Genomic DNA, 21,163 nt, shown 5'->3' with positions numbered 1-21,163 from the left:
CATAGGAGCAGAGAGGCTCTCTGCTCCTATGATGCTGCTTGGCCTGCTGTGTTCATCCAGCCCTGCACTTTGTTGTCTCCATTATTTCATTTCTTGCCCTATCTCATTTGCTTTTTTGAGAGTTTGTTGTGCATAGTTAAAATCTCTCTGAGAAACAAGCAAATGTTAAGCTTTTTTATCTGTTACCCAGTCATTCTAGCCCATCTTTCAGTTGTATAAATTTAAACTGAGAACTGGGTTGGATCTGTTCAGTTGACAGGCTTTTTTCTTGTTTGAGGAATTGGACAGGCATGGTGTGCAATCAATGGAAGGAGCGAAATATTAAAACAACGCTAAATTCTGGGGAAGTTCAATTTTTAATTTGAATATTAAGTATTTAGTAATATGCAGAAGATTAATGTCATGGTTAAATTGAAAGATAAGCCACTTTCAAGGTCTTCAACAGTAGTTCTAGATGTCTGCTTTTTGTAAGTCTCCTCTACTGTAAAAACTCATATTATTTCACATAACTCATAAGTTGAAATTACCTCAGGAAATCAATCTTCTTTGTTAGTTACATATCCACTGATGGGACATTGAGTAACTCCGTTATATCAGATCTTAGTTGTGTTACCAAGCATATTCAATGAGAGAGAAACTTAAACAGAGTAAGCAATGTGATCTACAATATTAACAACGCAGAATTATTCAGGCTTGTTCTACCTGCAAAATTTCAGGCTGACAGCCAGCTCTGGAACGCACACCTACAATGTGCTGCTGACTTCACTGTGTGCGCTGCTCACACACATCATCAAGCAACACCTTTCATGACTTCATCAACTGATTGGTGTAAATCTCAGGCAGCACGGTGGCTCAGTGGTTAGCACTGCTGCCTCACAGTGACCCAGGTTTCATTCCACCTTCCGGCATCTCTCTGTGGAGTTTGCACATTCTCCTCATGTCTGCGTGGCCTTCCTCCGGTTACTCTGGTTTCCTCTCATAGTTCGAAGATGTGCAGGTTAGGTGAATAGGCCATGCCAAATTAACCCATAAAGTCCAGGGATTTGCAGGCTAGGTGGATTAGCTATGGGAAGTGCAGGGTTACAGGGAAAGGATAGGGAGGTGGGGGTTGGGTTTAGGTGGCATGCTGTTCCGAGGGTTGGTGTGAACTCAATGGGCTGAATGGCCAGCTTCCACACTACAGGGACTCAGGGGTTCACAGGATTTCACACCTTTGCAAGGTAAAAATCAGGCAAAAATAAAGAACGAACTGAAAGGGGCCTTGGTTTTAGCTTATGTTGCTGCTGCAGATTCCCACTGCTAGAAGGGTCAGTGACACCTGATTGTTAGGTGAAGGAATGATCTGACTCAGCCTTGATGACCTCTGACCTCCAATTGTTTGTTCACGACTTGGAGTGAGATACTGTCTAACTATGGTCTGGCATAATTTGTTGCTTTCAAAAAGTAAAGGGAAAAATGCTGACATGAGAGAAAGCTTTTTTTTAGAAAGACCTAGAACGCTGCTTATCATAGAATCCCTACTGCGTGGAAACAGGCCCTTTCGGCCCAACAACCGACCCTCGGAGCATCCCACCCAGACCCATCCCCCTATAACCCATCTAATCTACACATCCCTGAACACTATGGACAATTTAGCATGGCCAATCCACCTAGCCTGCACATCTTTGGACTGTGGGAGAAAACCGGAGCACCCGGAGGAAACCCACGCAGACACAGGGAGAATGTGCAAACTCCACACAGACAGTCACCCAAGGGTGGAATCAAACCCGAGTCCCTGGCGCTGTGAGGCAGCAGTGCTAACCACTGAGCTACCATGCCACCCAATAATTCAAGAAACAATTTAATCTAAGTGTAATACCTATAATTATTAATAATCCCAGATGAATGTAGATACTGGAGTCTTTAGTACTATACTTGTAAATTAACCATGCTGTATTTTTCCCCCCAGTCTGATTCTTTGTGGTTTTGCTGAATTTGATCTGAATTAAAAAGTAGTACATGCGCACCAATATTTCATAGTAGTGATTTATTAAACCTCCCCCCATTTGTACACGGTTGTCACTAAATGGTGAAATTAAATCACTTGACTAAGAGAACATCCAATGAAAGGATAGAGGATTAAAAAGCCCAGCACACTTCCACTCTTAACACAAATTAAATAAATTCTAAATTGAAAGAATCACTTGTCTCTTTTAGATATTAAATCACAAAAGCAATACTAGTTGAAAAAGACTGGCATTTAGACATTGAGATTAATTATGCAAATTAACAGAATACAAGGTCAAATGCACCAGAAAGGTGCTTTAACGGGATAGAATAAAAATACTGATGTTTCTGAGAGTGCACTGCTGCTGTAGACACAGACAAATTTCACCAATCTGAATCTATACAGCAACATCTGTAATTTCACAATTTACTAGTTAACAAATACAGGCTAGATACTGAAAGAGTTGAACTCTTCAATAAGGGCACCTTGCAAGCCAGTCAGAACCATCAACACATGGGAAAAATTATAACATGCTAATAGGGAGATGGATCAGTGTCCCATCTCACTGTAGATATGCTAATAGGGTTCTGATGTCACAGAAATCCTGACCATAGTTGTGCTATTCAAAGAAAGCACTCCATATATGATATCAGAGCCCTTGATAGCATCCCTCATTTACTTTCTAACTGGTAGCTCAGGGCATTGCACAAGAATGTGTAGCACAGCATCCACTAGATGTAGCAAACTGTGAGACGGCAAGATATCAAGGGGATAGAAGCAGAAAAAGAGAACTCACTTTTGGAAAATAAATGATATCCGCCTCTAGTAAAATGCATTAGACTGAATACTCAGTTTTCTGCTCAAGGTGTGATCAGTTTTCTTTTATGTCTTTCATGGGAACTGAGCATTGCTGGCTAGGCCACATTTGTGAATTACTGCTGTCTGTGGTGCTGCATAGAGCTGATAGAGAGTCCCAGGATTTTTGACCCAGCAATAGTGAAGGAACAACAATGTAGTCAGGTTTGTATGTGTCTTGAAGGCAAACTTGCAAGTGGTGGCATTCCTATGTATCTGTTGCCCTTGTCCTTTGAAGTAGCCAAGGTCAGGGGTTGGAAAGTGTTGTTGAAAAACTCCTTGATGAGTTGTTGCTGTGAGTTCCATACATGAGACACATTGCTATCACTCTGTGTTGGTGGTAGAGGGAATGTGTTTAATGGATGGCGAACCGATTAAGTTGGCTGGTTTGGTGTCTAGCCTCTCGGCTGTAGTCAGAGCTGCACTCATCCCAGAAAGCAGAGGGTATTCAATCACACTAACTTACGCCTTGTAGATGGTGAACAGGCTTTGGGAATTAGTCCTGCCTGATTCCAGTTATCAGCTGGACAAGAGAAGAAAAGCACAAAGTTTTTCAAAGTGCTGTATGGGGATTATATTAACGCAATGTTTCATAATTCTCACATACATCCTGGAAATTAGGATTTTTAAAACTGTGTTCTTCTACCTGTGTCACGGGACCTCATTTAGCTGTGTTACAGTCGTTTCTAGCCATAAGTGTAAGCAAAAAGATTTATTGGGCACTACCCTAAACCATTTTGAATATTCCTTAGAAGGAATTAAAACTAACTTTGAAATGGAAATGGAACAAGGGGACCAGAGTCACCCTGGTAGCATGAGTAACTGCCCCACAAATATTGGCTAAAAGGATTCTGACAATTGATGCGGTGTGAGCTACTTGTCCCTAGAAATGAAGGGATCCCCCAGTGAGTGCTCAAGGGCAGAAGATATCTCTTGTAGCAACAGTCCTTGTCAGGGAGCTGTCTTCTCCAGATGCAAGATAGATCAGAAGAGGAGGAGACGACCCAGGAGGAGCTGCCTAACACTTCAGTTAGAGAACAACTTTAACAAGACCAACACATTCCATGTCAATAGCTCATTTATCCTCTTGTATTGGGGAACTTTCTTCAATTGTCACAGTGTATACTCTCTTTGTTTAATTAACTAAGGTATCATATCCAAATGGCTGCTTCTTAACAAACTGTATAAACTAATTGGAAAATTGCTACAAAATTCTTAACTACCTATATTAGGTAACTGTGATCACGAACCCTAAAATCAACATTTACAAAGAACATGCAAAGTCCCACTATATAATTGGCCTGTATGGATAAGTAACAGACCTATTAAGATAGGTGATTGATTACAAGTGAAACGATGAGCACAGGCTAAGTTCACATTTCAGCTAATGAGTTCTTTGTAAATTTTCAAGCCTGTTTCAAGTATTCATCTTTCCTTACAAATGTACATTTTAAATAATGTTTTTTCCCATGTTTTTGTCCAAATTCAGGAAACCAATTCTTAAAACAATGTGAGTAAAGAGTAAACTTTAAATAGTTTGCCGTTTTATCTTAGGCCACTTGGTAATGGTGTCTGGCTCTTTCCCAAGCACCTACTAATGTATGAGGCATCAGCAAGTGCACAACTAAAGCTCAGAGTGGGCTCTCCCTCTGGATTTTCCTCACTGAATGTAATACACATTCAGTTGGAGGCTATAAAGTTGTCAGCTCCTCGTTGGTTTTGCTGCTTACTGCCTGTGATACTTACTAAAACAGGCATTAAAATGCTCAGCTCCTAGCAACAGTTCTTACTACAATAACAATTCTTTTCCTCTGAAGTTCACAGGGGCCAGATTGTCACGAAGCAAATTGCTTACACTAAGACACACCTAATATTCAAATGTACAAACGGAACTTAGAAAGAATCACGGTGTACTCTTGCTCAGCGCAATAATTACACAGGGTATAAACTGAACCACTGGAATCCAGCTGTGCGGGATTCATTTAAAAGCAGAGTTTGTTCCAGAATCCATTTATATTTTATGCACATAATCAATAGCTAAGTAAAGGGTAAACAAAGGAAGAGAATCCAGTGGGTTTAGGGGCTGAAAAGTGGCCAGTAAATATGGCTGCTATCGTCTGTTACCTAACACAAAAGTGAATTTTACAATGCAAATCTTTCTCACTTGGTGGTGGTTGGTATTTGGGTGGGGAGGGGGCAGGACAGATTTCCTCTAAATACAAGGTGCTGGCCGCAAAGCAAAGGTACTGGAAACATATTCTTATTCACTGTCTAGTGGAATCATCAGCATATTGTTATAAAGTGGAAGTCGCTCCCCACTCTGGTAACTCAAATCGAAACACCCAGAGAGGCTCGCCTTGCCCTATAATCTGTTAAAAGAAGTGTGAAAAGTGGTATAACCTGTCACTCACCCCCAATCTGTTATAAAGGAGTGGTTAAATGAAATAAACTCCTGACGCTCACTCTATAAATCAACAAGTAATTTATTTATCTGACACTAACAATGAACAAATTAACTGAATGATTAACTAACCAAACAATTCCCATCTAACTACTAACTATTCCCAAATAAAAAAAATTCTAATGGTATGCTCTCAAAATTACAGCCAGGTTACGTCTTCCGGAATGTTCTGGGTCTTCTCCATTAATCTTCTGTCAGGGACATTAACTAAGAGTGCCACGGTACCTTTATGTAGGTGATGCTTTCTCTAAGAGTCGAGAGAGCTGAGTTCTTAGCAGATGGCAATCCACTCTTAGCTGATTTTGCAGTTGTCCTGTCTTTTATACCTTTGGTGACATATCAACTTCTTGACAATAGGATTGGTCCTATGTTGTCAAAACCATCAGATTTAAATTTAATTGGTTTTTAGTACCTAAGTGCCTGGTTTAAATTAATTGGCTAACTCAGAACTGATTGTCTTGATAACATACAAAACTGTGGCTTGGCCTGCTAACCAACCAGCCTTTTGATACAATGTTATAATTCACGTGCTCTGTGCACCTGCAAACCCACAAGCTGCCCACAGAGATAGTAGGAACTGCAGATGCTGGAGAATCCGAGACAACAAGGTGCAGAGCTGGATGAACACAGCAGGCCAAGCAGCATCATAGGAGCAGGAAGGCTGATGTTTCGGGCCTAGACCCTTCATCAGAAATGCCCACGGACTTTTTTTTAAATCTCCAAGACTAGAAAAAGCACATCATCTTTTAAAGGGACCACACACTCTTTCCCCTCCTATCATTTTACAAACATTAAACTCTAATGACTTGCCTCCAATCCACAAGTACTCCACCCAACTTTACAACAATATTTATTTTAAGGTAGATTTATAGCATTAGTAGAAACAGGGAACAAAGGAAATAGTCCTCCTGGTGTCAAAACTGATACTCTGGATCTCCCCAAATACATTCCTGTCCCTGCTTTGTCCTGGCTTGCTCTTTTCTCAGGCAAGCGACTGTTAACTTTGGGCCTTATGGCAGGGGTTTCCTGATTAGAGCACGAAAGAGAGATTGGGGATATTCATGGGCAGAAAAACAGGATTAAGTACATGTAGGTGATAAAAGGTCCAATGTAGGTTTGTGGGCACTGGGTGAATGGGCTCACCAGGTTTAGAGTTCAGGTAGCAGGGCTTTGGACGAGTGGAGTTGATGGGAGAGGGGAACAGGCAAGGCCACTAGGAGAACACTTGGTTGTTATACATAAAGACATAGAGAAGAATGTTCAAGCCTTTCAATGGTGCTGAGATTTTTATTATGGAGGTAAAAATAAGCACGTATTAGGATAGGCAGCCTCAATAGCATAGGAACAGCATTTTTGTGGGGAATTTTGACTTATCCAAACAAGTCAGATAGGCAGTCTAAGGGGCAGCTAAGAGATCAAGAGAGTGATGCAGAAGTAGGGTTTTTTAAAATTGGATTGGGGATGAGGGGTTGTTTAATCAGGGACATAAATGTGAGAAACAGAAGACACATCGAGCACAGATCCTTGGGAAACTCCAGTGGCGAATGGGTTGGGGAGGAAACAGGAGGAATTGCCACAGATATTCCAACTATGGAAAATTAGGCATTAACTGCTGCTACAATGCTGGGTGGGTGAAGCATTGGAGATAAAATAATAATAAAATCATCCAGCACTTAATAAACAAATATCTAGACATTATTTTCCATCAATATCAAATAATACTATTTAACCCAAATCTTAAATAATTACCTTGCTGTATTTTTGAGACATTTATGTAGCTTCTTCAAGTACCAGCAGGCTTGCTGTGAACAATATTGTCTTGAGCAAAAAATTTCCTAAATAGAGGCTAAACTCTTTTTTTTTATTCATTGCTGGGATGAGGATATCACTGATTAGGCAGCATTTATTGCCCAACCCTAGTTGCTCAGAGGGCAGTTAAGAGTCAACCACTTTGCTGTAGGTCTGGAGTCACATGTAGACCAGACTAGATAAGGATGGCAGTTTCCCTTCCTAAAGGACATTAGTGAACCAGTTGGATTTATTTATTGATGACTTCAGAGTAGTGTTGGTGTTGCTGCAATCTGGAGTTCCTTTGGTAGACTGCATTCTGGGTTCACATTGTCAGTGAACCAGCCCCCAGTGCTTACACGAATGAATCTGGCTCCATTGGCCTGGGGATGAAATCATCTGCTCTTGGTGGTGGTCAGCTTGGACGGGGAAGGGCACTCAATTATGTTGGGTTGCTGGAGAAACCGAACGCCTTCACCTTCCCACCTTCCTCAGAATTAGGCTCTGGGAAAGCCCACATTCAATGTTCCGCCAAGTAATGACCACATAAGCACCTCATCCCACTGCCACTGGGATTCACCCAGGTCTGTTGCTATAGCCTGCAAGCCAGCTGCTACCCCCTGGGCAGCTTGTCACCTTGGAATGGGGCAGGCGGAGTGGGGGGGTGTGGAGGGGTCCTTTAATCAAACTCAATCAGTGTCCGATTAAAAAAGGGACTGAATGAACATCAGCTCAGGGGGTGTGCAATGCCTTTTCATTAGCTACCATGTTCCCATTCCCTCCCTTACTCTACTTCAACTCCAAACTCAAAAAAAACTCTCCAGCCCACATGTCCCTGGTCCTCTATGTCCCAGGGCTCTGGGGGTGCTCTTCTGTCAGCTGTCTCGGCCTCCTCCATGGTATTGCTAAGCAGAAAGGTTGTCCACCTCTGACACTCACGCAGCAGGACTTCCATCCATGGGGCCTTAATTCCAGGCAAAGGCCTGCTAACATCCTCACTACTTGCCTACAAGGCTTGTGGCTCAGTGCACTTTCCCTGGAAGTGGTAGGAGAGGCCAGCCTCCTGCTGATTATTCACATGGCTAACCTGCACCCTGACATCTTCAGGTAATTCTGCCCCGGGAGACACCAGGATGCCTGAGTCCAGCCTCAACAACTGCCAATATAAACGAAGGTCAACCTGTGGACTTTGGTCATTATATATTCTGAAAGAAACCTAAGCAAACCTGGTGAGCCCATTCACCCAGTGCCCACAAACCTACATTGGACCCTTATCACCCACATATAGTAAATCCTGCTGCCCTGCCCATGAATATCCCCATGGTGATCATGACCCATAAACAGCTTCAATCTCTCTTTCATGCTCTAAAACTAGTAAAAACTAGTTTCACTAAAGAGCCTCACATCTCAGTAATGGGGTAAATTGATGTAATAAATTTGCTGTCAAGAAAAACCTGATTTAATACTTTACTGATAAAACACTTCTACATAAAGAGACATTTTACTCCATTAATAACAGTGTGGAGCTGGAGGAACACAGCAGGCCAGGCAGCATCAGACGAACAGGAAAGAAAAATCTGAAGAAGGGTCCCGACCCGAAACGTCAGCTTTCCTGCTTCTCTGATGCTGCCTGGCCTGCTGTGCTTCTCCAGTTCCACACTGTCATCTCTGACTCCAGCATCGGCAGTTCTTACTATGTCTTTTACTCCATTTAGCTCATTTTAAGTATATTCCAATTCAAAAAACATTCAATATTTTGGGTCAGTCAGTAAAATCTTATTTCCTCCTGAATTTGAGGGCATTGTTTCCACTGTTTTCTGATCAAAAATGATCTGCAGATTTGCACATTGCTTACAGGATAGCATCATTGGTATCTCCAGACTAGCGTTTCATCTGGAATAGGGTCACAGCCAGTGAAATTCTCAAGTTGTTTTTCAAGTGGAAAGGAATGATCTTCAGAAAATGCTGGAAGCACATTAGTTATGCAGGAGGATATGTCAGTCTTTCACACTTGGTTAGCTATTGAGCAAGGGCTGCAAATACAGTGACACCATTATTGTACGATTAGTGCCCTGAAGACCGAGACAATCAATCAAAAGGTTGACTCAGTTCAAACACTTAATGATTGTTTACTAACTGCAAAATTGCAACCATTCCCCTGTGTATTATCATCGAAGCTCCTATTGTCCTCCATATTCTTTCTTTCATCATGGAAGATGATACTTCGTGAATCAATGCTCTGAACTTTGCTGTTGTGATTTGGATTTTCCACAGTTGCTCACTTATTGACTTCTTCTATTTTTGAAGGTTTTGGGCTTGGTTGCTTATTCAAGGATTAGCTCATTTGCCATGTGTTTGTTAAACATCAGGGGTTAAAAGGTTGGTGAGACAGAGTGTAGGAGTATGCTTTCCAGTTCGAGCTTTATTTTGAATGAAACACCACAAATTCCAACAACATTGCTTATTTGTTCCCTATATTTATAATTATTTTAATTAACCTGCAGGTTGTGGGACATCTCCAGGTCAGGTCGATGGGGGGCTTGAATGCAGACCTTCTGACCCAGAGGTGGGGACACTTCCTCTGTGTCATTTTTTAAAAAATAAGCGTGATTCAGAAAGGTGCTGCTGGGATTGAACTCAGGCCTTCCAGATCCACACAAGTGACACCTGTGCCATTAACTAATATTTTCTCAACAACCTTTGGGACAGGGGAAGACTTGAAACCAGGCCTCTGGTCCAGAGGTAGGGACACTTCTGCAAAAGCCCCCCCATGTCACTTATATCCTCAGTTCTTGTCTAAATGATCCTTATTTAACATTTAAGCATCACTTATTCTCAAGTTCCATTCGATCTCAGGCATCCCTGCCCAATTCTACCAGTCAAGAACATGATCACATTTCTTCCATTGATGATCCCACTCCCCATCTAACCAGCAATCTAATCTCTGAAGCCATCAATATTTTCTGGAGATGGTGAGTTACTCAACCTTACCTGGCACAACCAATGACCACCCAGAGGTAATGCTGCCCACTGTCATCTCTAACAACACATCTCCCACCATCATACTGGGAGACAAGTGACAGCAAGCTAACACAGATTCTGCTTTAGGACGGGCAATAAACAGGTGCAGCTAGTGATGCCCACATCACACAAGCGAATAACTTTAAAAAAAAAAATTGTTACCACATTTTATAAAAAGCAAGGAGCTAGCAGGATTTCACGGTAAGCCCCTTTACTTTAAGGTGTGTGACAGTCTTTAACACAGTCAGAGTCATACAGCACGGAAACAGACCCTTCAGACCAACTCATCCATGCCAACCAGATATCCTAAACGTACATAGTCCCATTTGCCAGCATTTGGCCCATATCCCTCTAAACTCTTCCTATTCATATACCCATCCAGATGCCTTTTAAATGTTGTAATTGTGGGCACCTCCACCAGTTCCTCTGGCAACTTGTTCCACCTACGCACCACCCTCTGTGTGAACAAGTTACCCCTCTGGTCCTTTGTAAATCTTTCCCCTCTCACCTTAAACCTATGTCTTCTAGTTTTGGACTCCCTACTCTGGAAAAAAAGACACTGACTATTCGCCCTATCTGTGCCCCTTACGATTTTATAAACTTCTATAAGGTCACCCCTCAGCCTCCGATGCTCCAGGGAATAAAATCCCAGTCTACTCAGCCTCTCACTATAACTCAAACTGTCCAATCCTGGCAACATCCTTGTGAATCTCTTCTGCACCCTCTCAAGTTTAACAACATCCTTCCTATAGGCGGGCGATCAGAATTGTACGCAGTTTTCTAAAAGTGGCCTCACCAAAGTCCTGTACATTAACTGTAATTTAGTTTGACCATCTTTCAAAACAAAACTTTTTTCTTGTTCCTTTTCTTACATTTTAACCATGTCGAAAATAACATTTTTATTTAAAAGAAAAAACAATGATATTCTCTCTGGATTTGTCGGCCCATTTTAATTAGTTTCCTTTTTTTTGCACTAAGGTGAAACCTTAAAAATCCTCCTTAGAAACCAGGTTGTTAAACTGACAATAAAAACAGAATATATGAGGCTATACTGAAATCATTTCAATACCTGCGACGTTGTCAGGCCCTCCAGCGTACTGAGTCTCTGTAACACAGACTGCATGTCCTCTTCTAGATGATGAAGAACCCTCACAATATTATCATTGACAGTGATCACAGTCTTTTCTCTGTGTACCCTTCTTTCATTGTCCTCTGTGTTGCTGTCAGGGCTGTTTCTCAGTCTCCATGAGCTTCTACCTTGAACCTGCTGCAGTCCTGTTGTGGTAAAGAAACACATTTGAACATAGGCTATGCAGCAGCCATCAAAAACAAAGCATGAATGAGTCACAGAACTAGAGGACGCGAGTACAAAACCAACAAGCCGCAAATTAGATTAGTGAGTCGGCATTCTCCTTCCCTGCCCAGCAATCCTGGAGCAGTGGAACAAAGTTAGAACATAGAACAGTAGAGCACAGTACAGGCCCTTCGGCCCACGATGTTGTGCCGACCTGTTATCCTACTCTAAGATCAAACTACCCTGCATACCCTACATTTTACTATCCTCCATGTGCCTATCCAAAAGTCGCTTAAATGTCCCTAATGTATCAGACTCCACTAACATCACCGGCAGCACATTCCACACGCCCACCACTCTCTGTGTAAAGAATCTATCTCTGACATCTCCCCTATACCTTCCTCCAATCACCTTAAAGTTATGCCCCCTTGTAATAGTCATTTCCACCCTGGGAAAAAGTCTCTGGCTATCCACTCTATCTATGCCTCTCATCATCTTGTACACCTCTATCAAGTCACCTCTCATCCTTCTTTGCTCCAATGAGAAAAGCTCTAGCTCCCTCAAACTTTCCTCATAAGACCTGCCCTCCAGTCCAGGCAGCATCCTGGTAAATCTCCTCTGCACCCTCTCTAAAGCTTCCACATCCTTCCTATAATGAGGCGACCAGAACTGAACACAATATTCCAAGTGTGGTCTAACCAGGGTTTTATAGAGCTGCAGCATAACCTCACAGCTCAAACAATTTCCCTGCTAATGAAAGCCAACACACCATACGCCCTCTTAACAAACCCATCAACTTGGGTAGTTCTAGCAGAAAAGGTCCGACAAGCTGAACTCCATCAAAACAGTAGCCATACAAGCACCTACTGAGCAATTAGGGTCCTAGATACAAAAGCTTCACAGAGTACTTGATCATCTCGAGCGCTCCTGTGGCACAGTGGTGGTGTCCTTAGCTCTGATCCAGGACGCCTGGGTTCCAGTCCCACCTGTTCTCTAGTACAGTAGTACTTGGCCCTGAAAATAGTCCTTGTTGCAGCTGCCATCATGGAAAAAAATTCATTCATGGAAAGTAGGCACCCAGGTTAAATGTAAATGTAAATGTAAATAAACTGATGTTTTCCCAGCCACCAGTTCTGAGGAAGGGTCACCAGATACGAAACGTTAACTCTGTTTTTTCCTTCACAAATGCTGCCAAACCTGCTGAGCTTTTCCTGCAAATTTGTTTTTCTTCCTGATTTACAGCATCCGCAGTGCTTTCGGTTTTTAAATGTAACTGTATACGAACATTGTGATGCTTTCTTCCAATATCTGTGGCAGTCGAAGGCCAACACTGCAGATTTTCAATGGGTAAACAAACATGCGACTAAACAGGCAGAACTGATTGCAAATGATTTACAGAAGGAAAAATGACATTCTGGTATTCTTACAACTATAGTAAAGGTGGCTGTGGCAGTGTACTGGTTCTGGTATTGGACGAACAACCCAGTGGCTGAGTTCAAATTCTACCACAGCCATCTATGAAAGTGAGTGCAGCAGGTTTGCAACCTGATACATGAATGCTTATAAAACCAACTGGTTCACTGGTAGCCTTTAAGGGAGGAATCCTGCAAATTTTGCTTAAGCTGGTTTATCGTAAAATCCCCACGGTGTGGAAACAGGACGATTGACCCATTGAGTCCACACTGACCCTCTGAAGGGCATCCCCCTACCCTATCCCTGTAATCCTGCATATCCCTAGCCTACATATCTTTGGACACTGTGGGCAACTGAGCATAGCCAATTCACCTAACCTGCACATCTTTAGACTGTGGGACGAAACCGGAGCACCCGGAGAAAATCCACGCAAGCACAGGGAGAATGTGCAAACTCCACACAGACAGTCGCCCAAGGGTGGAATCGAACCCAAGTCCCTGGCGCTGTGAGGCAGCAGTGCTAACCACTGAGCCACCGTGCCGCCACCATCGTGTGCCATTGTTATGTACTTCAGGTAATTTATCTCCCCTTTGGAATTATTTAGTTCCTTTAAATACTGCCCCACAAGTAGATCACCCCAATACTATCTAAACCCAAAGGAATAGAAGTCAAGCTTATGCAACCAATTCTCATCATTTAATCCATTAAGGCTTGCTATCATTCAAATGAAATGCGACTGTACCTGTATCAAGGTCAATTTGTCCTTCCTAAGGTGCTGTACCCAAAACTGAACACACCACTCCAGTTGGGATATGACCAGAGCAGAAGAAAACCACAGCACAACGTCCTTCCCTTTGGATGCCAAGTTCTTTGAGATAAAGGACAAATCTTCTTAAATCTACTAAATTGCTTTTTATATCTGTCCACTTGAACTCAACATAGCTTGCTTCGCTACAGCATCTAATTCGTCAACTTCTGGAAAATACCCCAATTTATCTTTCGATTCATTCTGGTGCACTGCATACTCTCCAAGTCTAAAGTACTCTTCCTGGGGCAAGTCCACAGAAATGACATTCTATTCCAGATGGTGGCCTGGCCAAGATTCTATAAAATCACATTCTCATGTTTGACTTCCAATCCCTTGAAGAAAAATCCAAAAATTCCAGAAACCATTTTAATTACTTTCTGTGGTTGTTCACTAGGTTTTAGTGATTTACATACACACGGTCATCCAATCCTTTTGCTCCCTCTCAACTCCTGAAATAACACCAGAACTATCTGACAGTTCACAGTTCGTGCTATACCTGGGAGAATGACCAACACTGTGCATGAAGGTGCTTTATTTCCCTCTTGTACACAATTGCAACTTCATGAATAAAGTTTTCACGTTTTGACTTTAAAAAATGGACATTTTAAACGTGATTTTTTTTCGACACAAGTTCTTTGGTCACTAGATGCTCTCTGTGCTTTGTCCAAATGCGCATTCATTATTTGTAATGGTAGAGGATAGAACCTAAAGGCTTGAGTTTCCTGCCAAGCTGCAATGGTATTAGATGATATTGGCAGAGTGCAATTTTTGGGCAAGAATAAAGCAGCTCCAAGTCCAGTTAAAACTGTACAGCTGCTAACTGGGACACCGGCCTCAGGGCAAGAACTTTTTGGTGGTGACAGTTTGCACTGGTTTGCAGAGCAGGCAGGTGCAAGAGCATATTCCCACAATATTAACTTGCTCTCTTAGTTCAACCAAAGCTAGGAACAAAAACAAAGTTGCTGGAAAAGCTCAGCAGATCTGGCAGCATCTGCGGAGGAGAAAACAGAGTTAACGTTTCCAGTCCGGTGACCCTTCCTCAACCAAAGCTACCCTGAAATAGACAATGTTTCAGTAAATTCAGTAACTGGCATTCTAAATATTTGTGGCTGCCATTTCCTTGATGGTTGGATTTTGATGTATTGTGCATGTTTGCAGCAGTCGGGGTTCAAGTTACAGAATCACTGCATTTGCAGATGTCACAATCACTCCTCTTCTGATAACATGCATTTTCACCAAAAAAGAATCCCACTCCAAATTTGCAGCTGATATATTATCACTACTCCACAATTGCACCTCCTTCACCCCAAAGAGCTGGAAATTTGGGAGACTTGTGCATCAGAAGGCAATCGGACTGGGGGAGCATCACAAAGAATAGATGATTGTCTCTGTGCCCACCATCATTGGCACAAACATTCCATGAGACACCATCAGATAGGCATCAGTAGCAAGTACCATGATTGATTTTCCCTCCAGGTCAGACTAACTGCAGAATTCCTAACAATCCGGTTGCCGATCTGTAGGTCGTAGACACCCTCAGTGTGGATGCAGGATGGGTAACTGCGGTCACAAGCTCCTGTGCCTGCTCACTCCCTGGTGACAGGTGTGGCATCAGTCTGCAGAATGAACACTTCTGGGTCTTGAGCCAAGGCCCCAGGCACAACACAAATCTTATTCTTTCCCATTGCTCAGCGAGTGTGGCCTAAGTGAACAAGCTCCAAGGACACTGCGCTGACTGAGTCAGAGCCTGTAAAAATAGTGGCTCAAAACAAAACTAATCTCAAAACAGCGCGCTCCCCTCCCCCCCCCACCCCCCCGCCACCTTTACTAATTTCAAGCTTCTTCTCCCTCTCACCACCCATCTCTCTCACTCTGGGGTCATGTCCATTTTGAAGAGTCAAATCAGGGTCAGAGCAGGGAAAAGTTTGGGAGGCAGTGCACTCGGAGATCCGTGGACTTGTCATAAACTGAGGAGTGAACGTGGGATTTTGCTGGTCTCTAGGATCTGCTACTCCCTGGGTGAAGCTGGCTGCATTTTCTTGGATAACAAGGTGTAGAGCTGGATGAACATAGCAGGCCAAGCAGCATCAGAGGAGCAGGAAGGCTGACGTTTTGGGTCTGGACCCTTCTTCAGAAAAGGGGGAGGGGAAGATGGCTCTGAAATAAATAGAGAGAGGGGGAGGTGATGATAGGTGGATAGAGTCATTGCCTCCCCCTCTCTCTATTTATTTCAGAGCCCCTTTCCCTTCCCCCATTTCTGAAGAAGGGTTCAGACCCGAAACGTCAGCTTTCCTGCTCCTCTGATGCTGCTTGGCCTGCTGTGTTCATCCAGCTCTACACCTTGTTATCTCAGATTCTCCAGCATCTGCAGTTCCTACTATCTCTGCGTTTTCTTGATTTAGATGTGGAGTTTAGATGTGGTTTTTTCTAAGTGTACTATTTAATCCAAGTCCTTTCTTTAGTGCATGACTGCTTCTTTTCAGTGGAAATTCCAGAAAGGAATTGCAACATTGGCCTTCACCCATGCCTTTCAGCAGAAAATTTAGACCTTGAGCAAGTCTACATTCACAACAATGTTCACTGAAACTAAAATGTCGTATTCATGCAAGTACTTTTTTGGTGAGTTGGTTAATAAGTGTAGGAATTTGATTTTTTTTTTAAAGCAAGGTCTCGCTGCTAAACTATTGAGCCAATTTGTAACAGTTGTTCAATACCAGTAATCAGAAGCAGCTGCAATCTCTTCTACTTCATTGAAACTTCATTCAAGTGTTGGATGAATAGCAACAAGGGGCTGAAGCAATTCCCAAGACTTCTGATCTTAAATGACAATATTATACCACAAATTCATACAGGGAATTTATAGGAGTGGACAGTACATGGAATCAAATCAGAAGATAGAGAGTGTCACAGAGTCTTATATGGCATAGAAGGGTGGCATTTAGTCTACTGAGTCCATGCCAGACCTTCATTGAGGAATATGGTCAACCCAACCCCCTGCTCTATTATTTTTAAGTTTACTTCCCGCATATGTCCATATAATTTCCTTTTGGAATCATTAATCACCATTTCCACCACTCTTGTTGGCATTGAACTCCAGATATTGTCACTCATTATGTAAAAAATCTCTTACAGACATCTCCACTTTATCTCTGGCCCAAAATATTAAATCTTGGTCCTTATGTTAACACCTAAACACAATAATTTGTCTTTGTATATCTTGTATACCTCTGTCAAATGGCCCCTTAATCGCCTTCATTCAGAGGAGAATAACCTCAACTTCCCAACATAACCTTGGGGCTAAAATCCTCAAGCCTTGGAAAGTTCTGGTAAATCGCTGCTGCATTGTCTTGTAGACCCTCATGTTGAAAGTGAATTTCAGCTGTTTGCAAGCTCCACCTGAATTGTTCAAGATGGGGAGTTCACTGCATTTAAAACTGAAGCTGTCTTTCCTGATCAGAATAATTACATATCCAAAGACAAATTGCTGAGAGGGAGTTCATCTAAGCTATGGCTTTTTACTAGAATTGAAAAACAGCAAAGCTAGTACACCAAAATCAAATAAAAAGGAATAAGGGGCACACAATGACTTGCAAAGAAGCTACAATAGTCAGGGGTAATATAGCATGGAAACAGGCCCTCAGCCCACCATGTCTACGCCAATCAACAAACCCCAAACTAACTAACCACATTTCTGAAGAAGGGTCCTGACCTGAAACATTAACTTTTCTGCTCCTCTGATGCTACCTGGCCTGCTGTATTCTTCCAGCTCCACACTGTGTTTTCTCTGACTCCAGCATCTGCAGTTCTTGCTGTCTCTAAGCACATTTACTTGCATTTGGTCCAAAGCCTACTATGCTTTGGCCTTTTAAGTACTCATCAAGATGCTTCCTTAAATGTTGCCACCATCTCAGGCAGCACATTCTATATTTCTACCATCTCATGAGTGAAAAAAGATTTCCCTCAGGTCTCCTCTAAATCACTTACTCCTCATATTAAACTTATGCCGTCTGGTTTCAGAGATGTCTGCCATGGGGAAAAGATTCTCACGATCCATGCCTCTTAATTTTGTGTACCTCAATCAGATACCCCTCAGCCTCCTCTGCTCCAAGAAAAACAAACCCAGCCTATCCAATCTCTCCTCATAACTGAGACTTTCGGTCCCAAGCAACATCCCAGTGAATCTCCTCTGCATCTTCTCCACATCCTTCCGATAGGGTGACAACCACAACTGCACAGTGTCCCATCTGTGGCCTTATCAATGTCTTATAAAGTTGTAACAAGACTTCCTTGCTCCTATATTCTACACAAGACCAATATAAAGGCAATTGTCCTGTATGCCTTCTTCACCACCCTGTCCACCTGTGCTGACACCTTCAGGGATCTATGGACTTGTGCAATAAGGACCCTTTGATCCTCAGTACTCCTGAGGGACCTATCATTCATTCTGTTTATCCTTCCCTTAATAGACCTTCCAAAATGCATTACCTCACACTTATCAAAATTAAATTTCATGTGTTCAATTGCTCTGCCCAATTTACCAGCTGACCAATATTAGACTGTAGCATGAGACCATCCCCCTCACGGTCAACAACACCACCAATTTTCATATTATCTGCAAACTTACTAATCATACCTTCTACATTCACATCCAATTTGTTAATGTACATAACAGATAACAGAGATGACAGCACCAAGCCCTATAGTACACCACTGGTCACAAGTTTACAGTTAGAAAAACAAATCTCCACTGTCACCATCATCCCTTGCCTCCTATTTGTAAGCCACTTTATGAACCAGTGTGCCAACTTGCCTTGGCTCCCATGAGCTCTTACCTTTTGGACCAGCCTTCCAGTAGGACCTTGTCAAAGGCCTTAAAGAAGTCCATGGAAACCTCATTTAACTGCATCACCCGCATCAATACATTTAGTCACCTTTTCAAAAATCTCAAATAAATTAGCCAGACAGAATGGGTGGCATGGTGGCTCAGTGGTTAGTACTGTTGGCTCACTGCACCATGGACCTGGGCTCAGTTCCAGTCTTAGCGACTGTCTGAGTGGAGTTTGCATGTTCTCCGTGTCTGCGTGGGTTTCTGTCGGATGCTCCGGTTTCCTCCCACAGTCCAAAGATGTGCAGGTTAAGTGGACTGGTAATGTTAAATTACCCCATAGTGTCCAGGGATGTGCAGGCTATGTGGATTAGCCATGGGAAATGAGGGGTTACGGGGATAGGTTGTGGGGTTGTGTCTGGGTGGCATGCTCTTCAGAGGGTCGACGCTAAGTAGCCTCTTTCTACACTGCAGGGATTCAATGAGATTCTCCCTTGAACACATCTGCGCTGTCTATTGCTGATTAATCACAGCCTTTCCAAGTGTTGATTAATCTTATCCCTTACAATGTTTTTCCAATAATTTCGCCACCACTGACATCAGACTAACTAGTCTGTAATTTCCTAGTCTATCCCTACTGCCCTTCTTGAGCAAAGGAACCACACCCTCCAGTCATCTGGCACTTCACCTGTGGCCAACAAAGTATTAAATATCTCAGCCAGAGACCCAGCAATCTCCTTCCTTGCCTCCCATATCAGCCTGGGATAGATCTCATCAGGCCCTGGGGATATATGCACCTTTATATCTGCTAAAACATCTAATAGCTCCTCCTTATACATCTTAGCTTGTTCTAGAACCTCACCACACCAACTGAAATCCCTGGCTACAGTGTCTTTCTCCTTTTGTGAATACTGAGAAGTGAGAAATTATATCCATTAGGAAAGATGGAATAGGCAGGATCTGTTTTCTCTTGTAATCAGAAGACCCAAGGATGTCCGAATGGAATTATGAAAGGATTAAATAAGTTAGATGTAGAGATGATGTTTCCACTTGCAGGTGAGAAAGTGATTAGAGGTCAGAAATATACAATATTCACTAACACATCCAATGGGGAATTCAGCAGAAACTAGCCACAAACTGGGCAATGAAATGTGGGGGTTGAGGGGGGGGACATCAAAATACTGCAGATGTTGGAAATTTGAAACAAACAGAGAATATTGGAGAAAACAAATACGTCTGGCAGTATCAATGGAGAGAGTAACTGGGTTAATGTTTTGTATCTGGTATGAATCTTCAGAATGAAATGTGGAACGTGCTACAATAAGGAATAAATGATGTATTTAAGGGGAAGCTAGATAAGAACATAACAATTTGTTGATGGGGATAGATTCACCTGCAGCATTAAGATCAGCATGGACCTGTTGGACTGAGTAACAGTTCCTGAGCTGCTAAACTTGTAGGTACTAAGAGTTCGCCCACAAAGCTCAATCATATTGGTGCCGTAATTCGTGCTCATTGTTAAAATGGAAATAGAAGCATTATTGACTGAATTGTACCCAAATAATCTTGTAGCATGCCACCCGTGCTAAATGGAACAGGAAGCAAATCGATCTAGCAACTCAAGATTGGGCCGACGTGACGTGCTGAGGGCCAGAAGCAGAATTGTATTGGACCATAATTCCTGCCAACCCCAAATCTATAATTACCAACAAGTCAGGAGATTATCTCTGGTTCAATGAAGTGTGCAGGGGGTCATGCCAGGACCAGCAACAAGCAAACCTAAAACTGAAGTATTGACCTGATGAAGCTACAACAGCAGATGTCTTGAATATCAATCAATACAGGCAGCACGCAATAGATGGGGCTAAGTGATCTCATGATTGATGGATCAGATCTAACTCTGCAATCTTGCCACATCCAGTCACAAATGATAGTGAACAACTAAACAATTAACTAGTGAAGGAACAAAAAAAAACAAACGAACTGCAGAATCTGGAAATCAGAAACAAAAACAGAAATTGCCGGAAAGCTCAGATCTGGCAGCATCTGTGGAGAGAAATCAGAGTTAATGTTTCAGGTTCAGTGACCCCTTCTTCAGGACAAATTCAACCTGACCAATTACCATTTTAACATTTAACTTTCCATTATCGGTAAAGTGGTTTGACTGACACTACCATCAACCAGCACTTGCTACTAGTGGAGGAGACTCCACAAATGCCATCATCCTCAATGAAGGGGATGCCCAGCCCCTCACTGCAAAAGACAAGATGAAGCATTTGCAGTAATTTTGAGCTAAGTGTTAAGTGGATGATACACCTTGGGCTCCACTGGAGGTTCCTAGCATCACAGATATATTCAGCCAGTTCAATTTATTCCACGTGATATAAAGAAACAGCTGAATGCATTGGACACAGCAGAGGCTATTGGCCCTGACAACATTATAAAAATAGTACTTGAGGCTTGTGTTCCAAAACTAGCAGTGCCCCTAGCCAAGCTGTTCCAGTAGTTACAACTGGCACCTAGCTGGCAATGTGTAAAATTACCCCAGGGTATGTCCTGCCCACAGAAATAAAGGACAAATTCAATCTGACCAATTTCCACTTCAATATTAGATTTTTGATCTTCAGGAAGGTGATGGATGGTGTAATTGACACTGCGATCAACCAGCATTTGTAACTAGTCCGGTGACATTACCATTATATACCACTGCC

The 21,163-nt window shown here is 42.5% G+C and overlaps 1 protein-coding gene across 9 annotated transcripts in view; it reads right to left on the bottom strand.

Moving 5' to 3' along the window:
• The window catches only part of LOC109917604 (acyl-CoA-binding domain-containing protein 5-like), a 106,818-nt gene that overhangs the window by 27,893 nt on the left and 57,762 nt on the right, over window positions 1–21,163 (bottom strand). For all 9 annotated transcript variants that reach the window (XM_048614753.1, XM_048614747.1, XM_048614748.1 and 6 more), the window contains one exon: window positions 11,182–11,387. In XM_048614753.1, coding sequence (XP_048470710.1) covers window positions 11,182–11,387 — 206 coding nt within the window. The remainder of the gene's footprint in view (window positions 1–11,181; window positions 11,388–21,163) is intronic.

Source organism: Rhincodon typus, chromosome 30 (genome assembly GCF_021869965.1).
Source record: "Rhincodon typus isolate 14 chromosome 30, sRhiTyp1.1, whole genome shotgun sequence".
Lineage (NCBI taxonomy): Eukaryota > Metazoa > Chordata > Chondrichthyes > Orectolobiformes > Rhincodontidae > Rhincodon > Rhincodon typus.
This window is presented reverse-complemented; position numbering and strand designations above follow the sequence as displayed.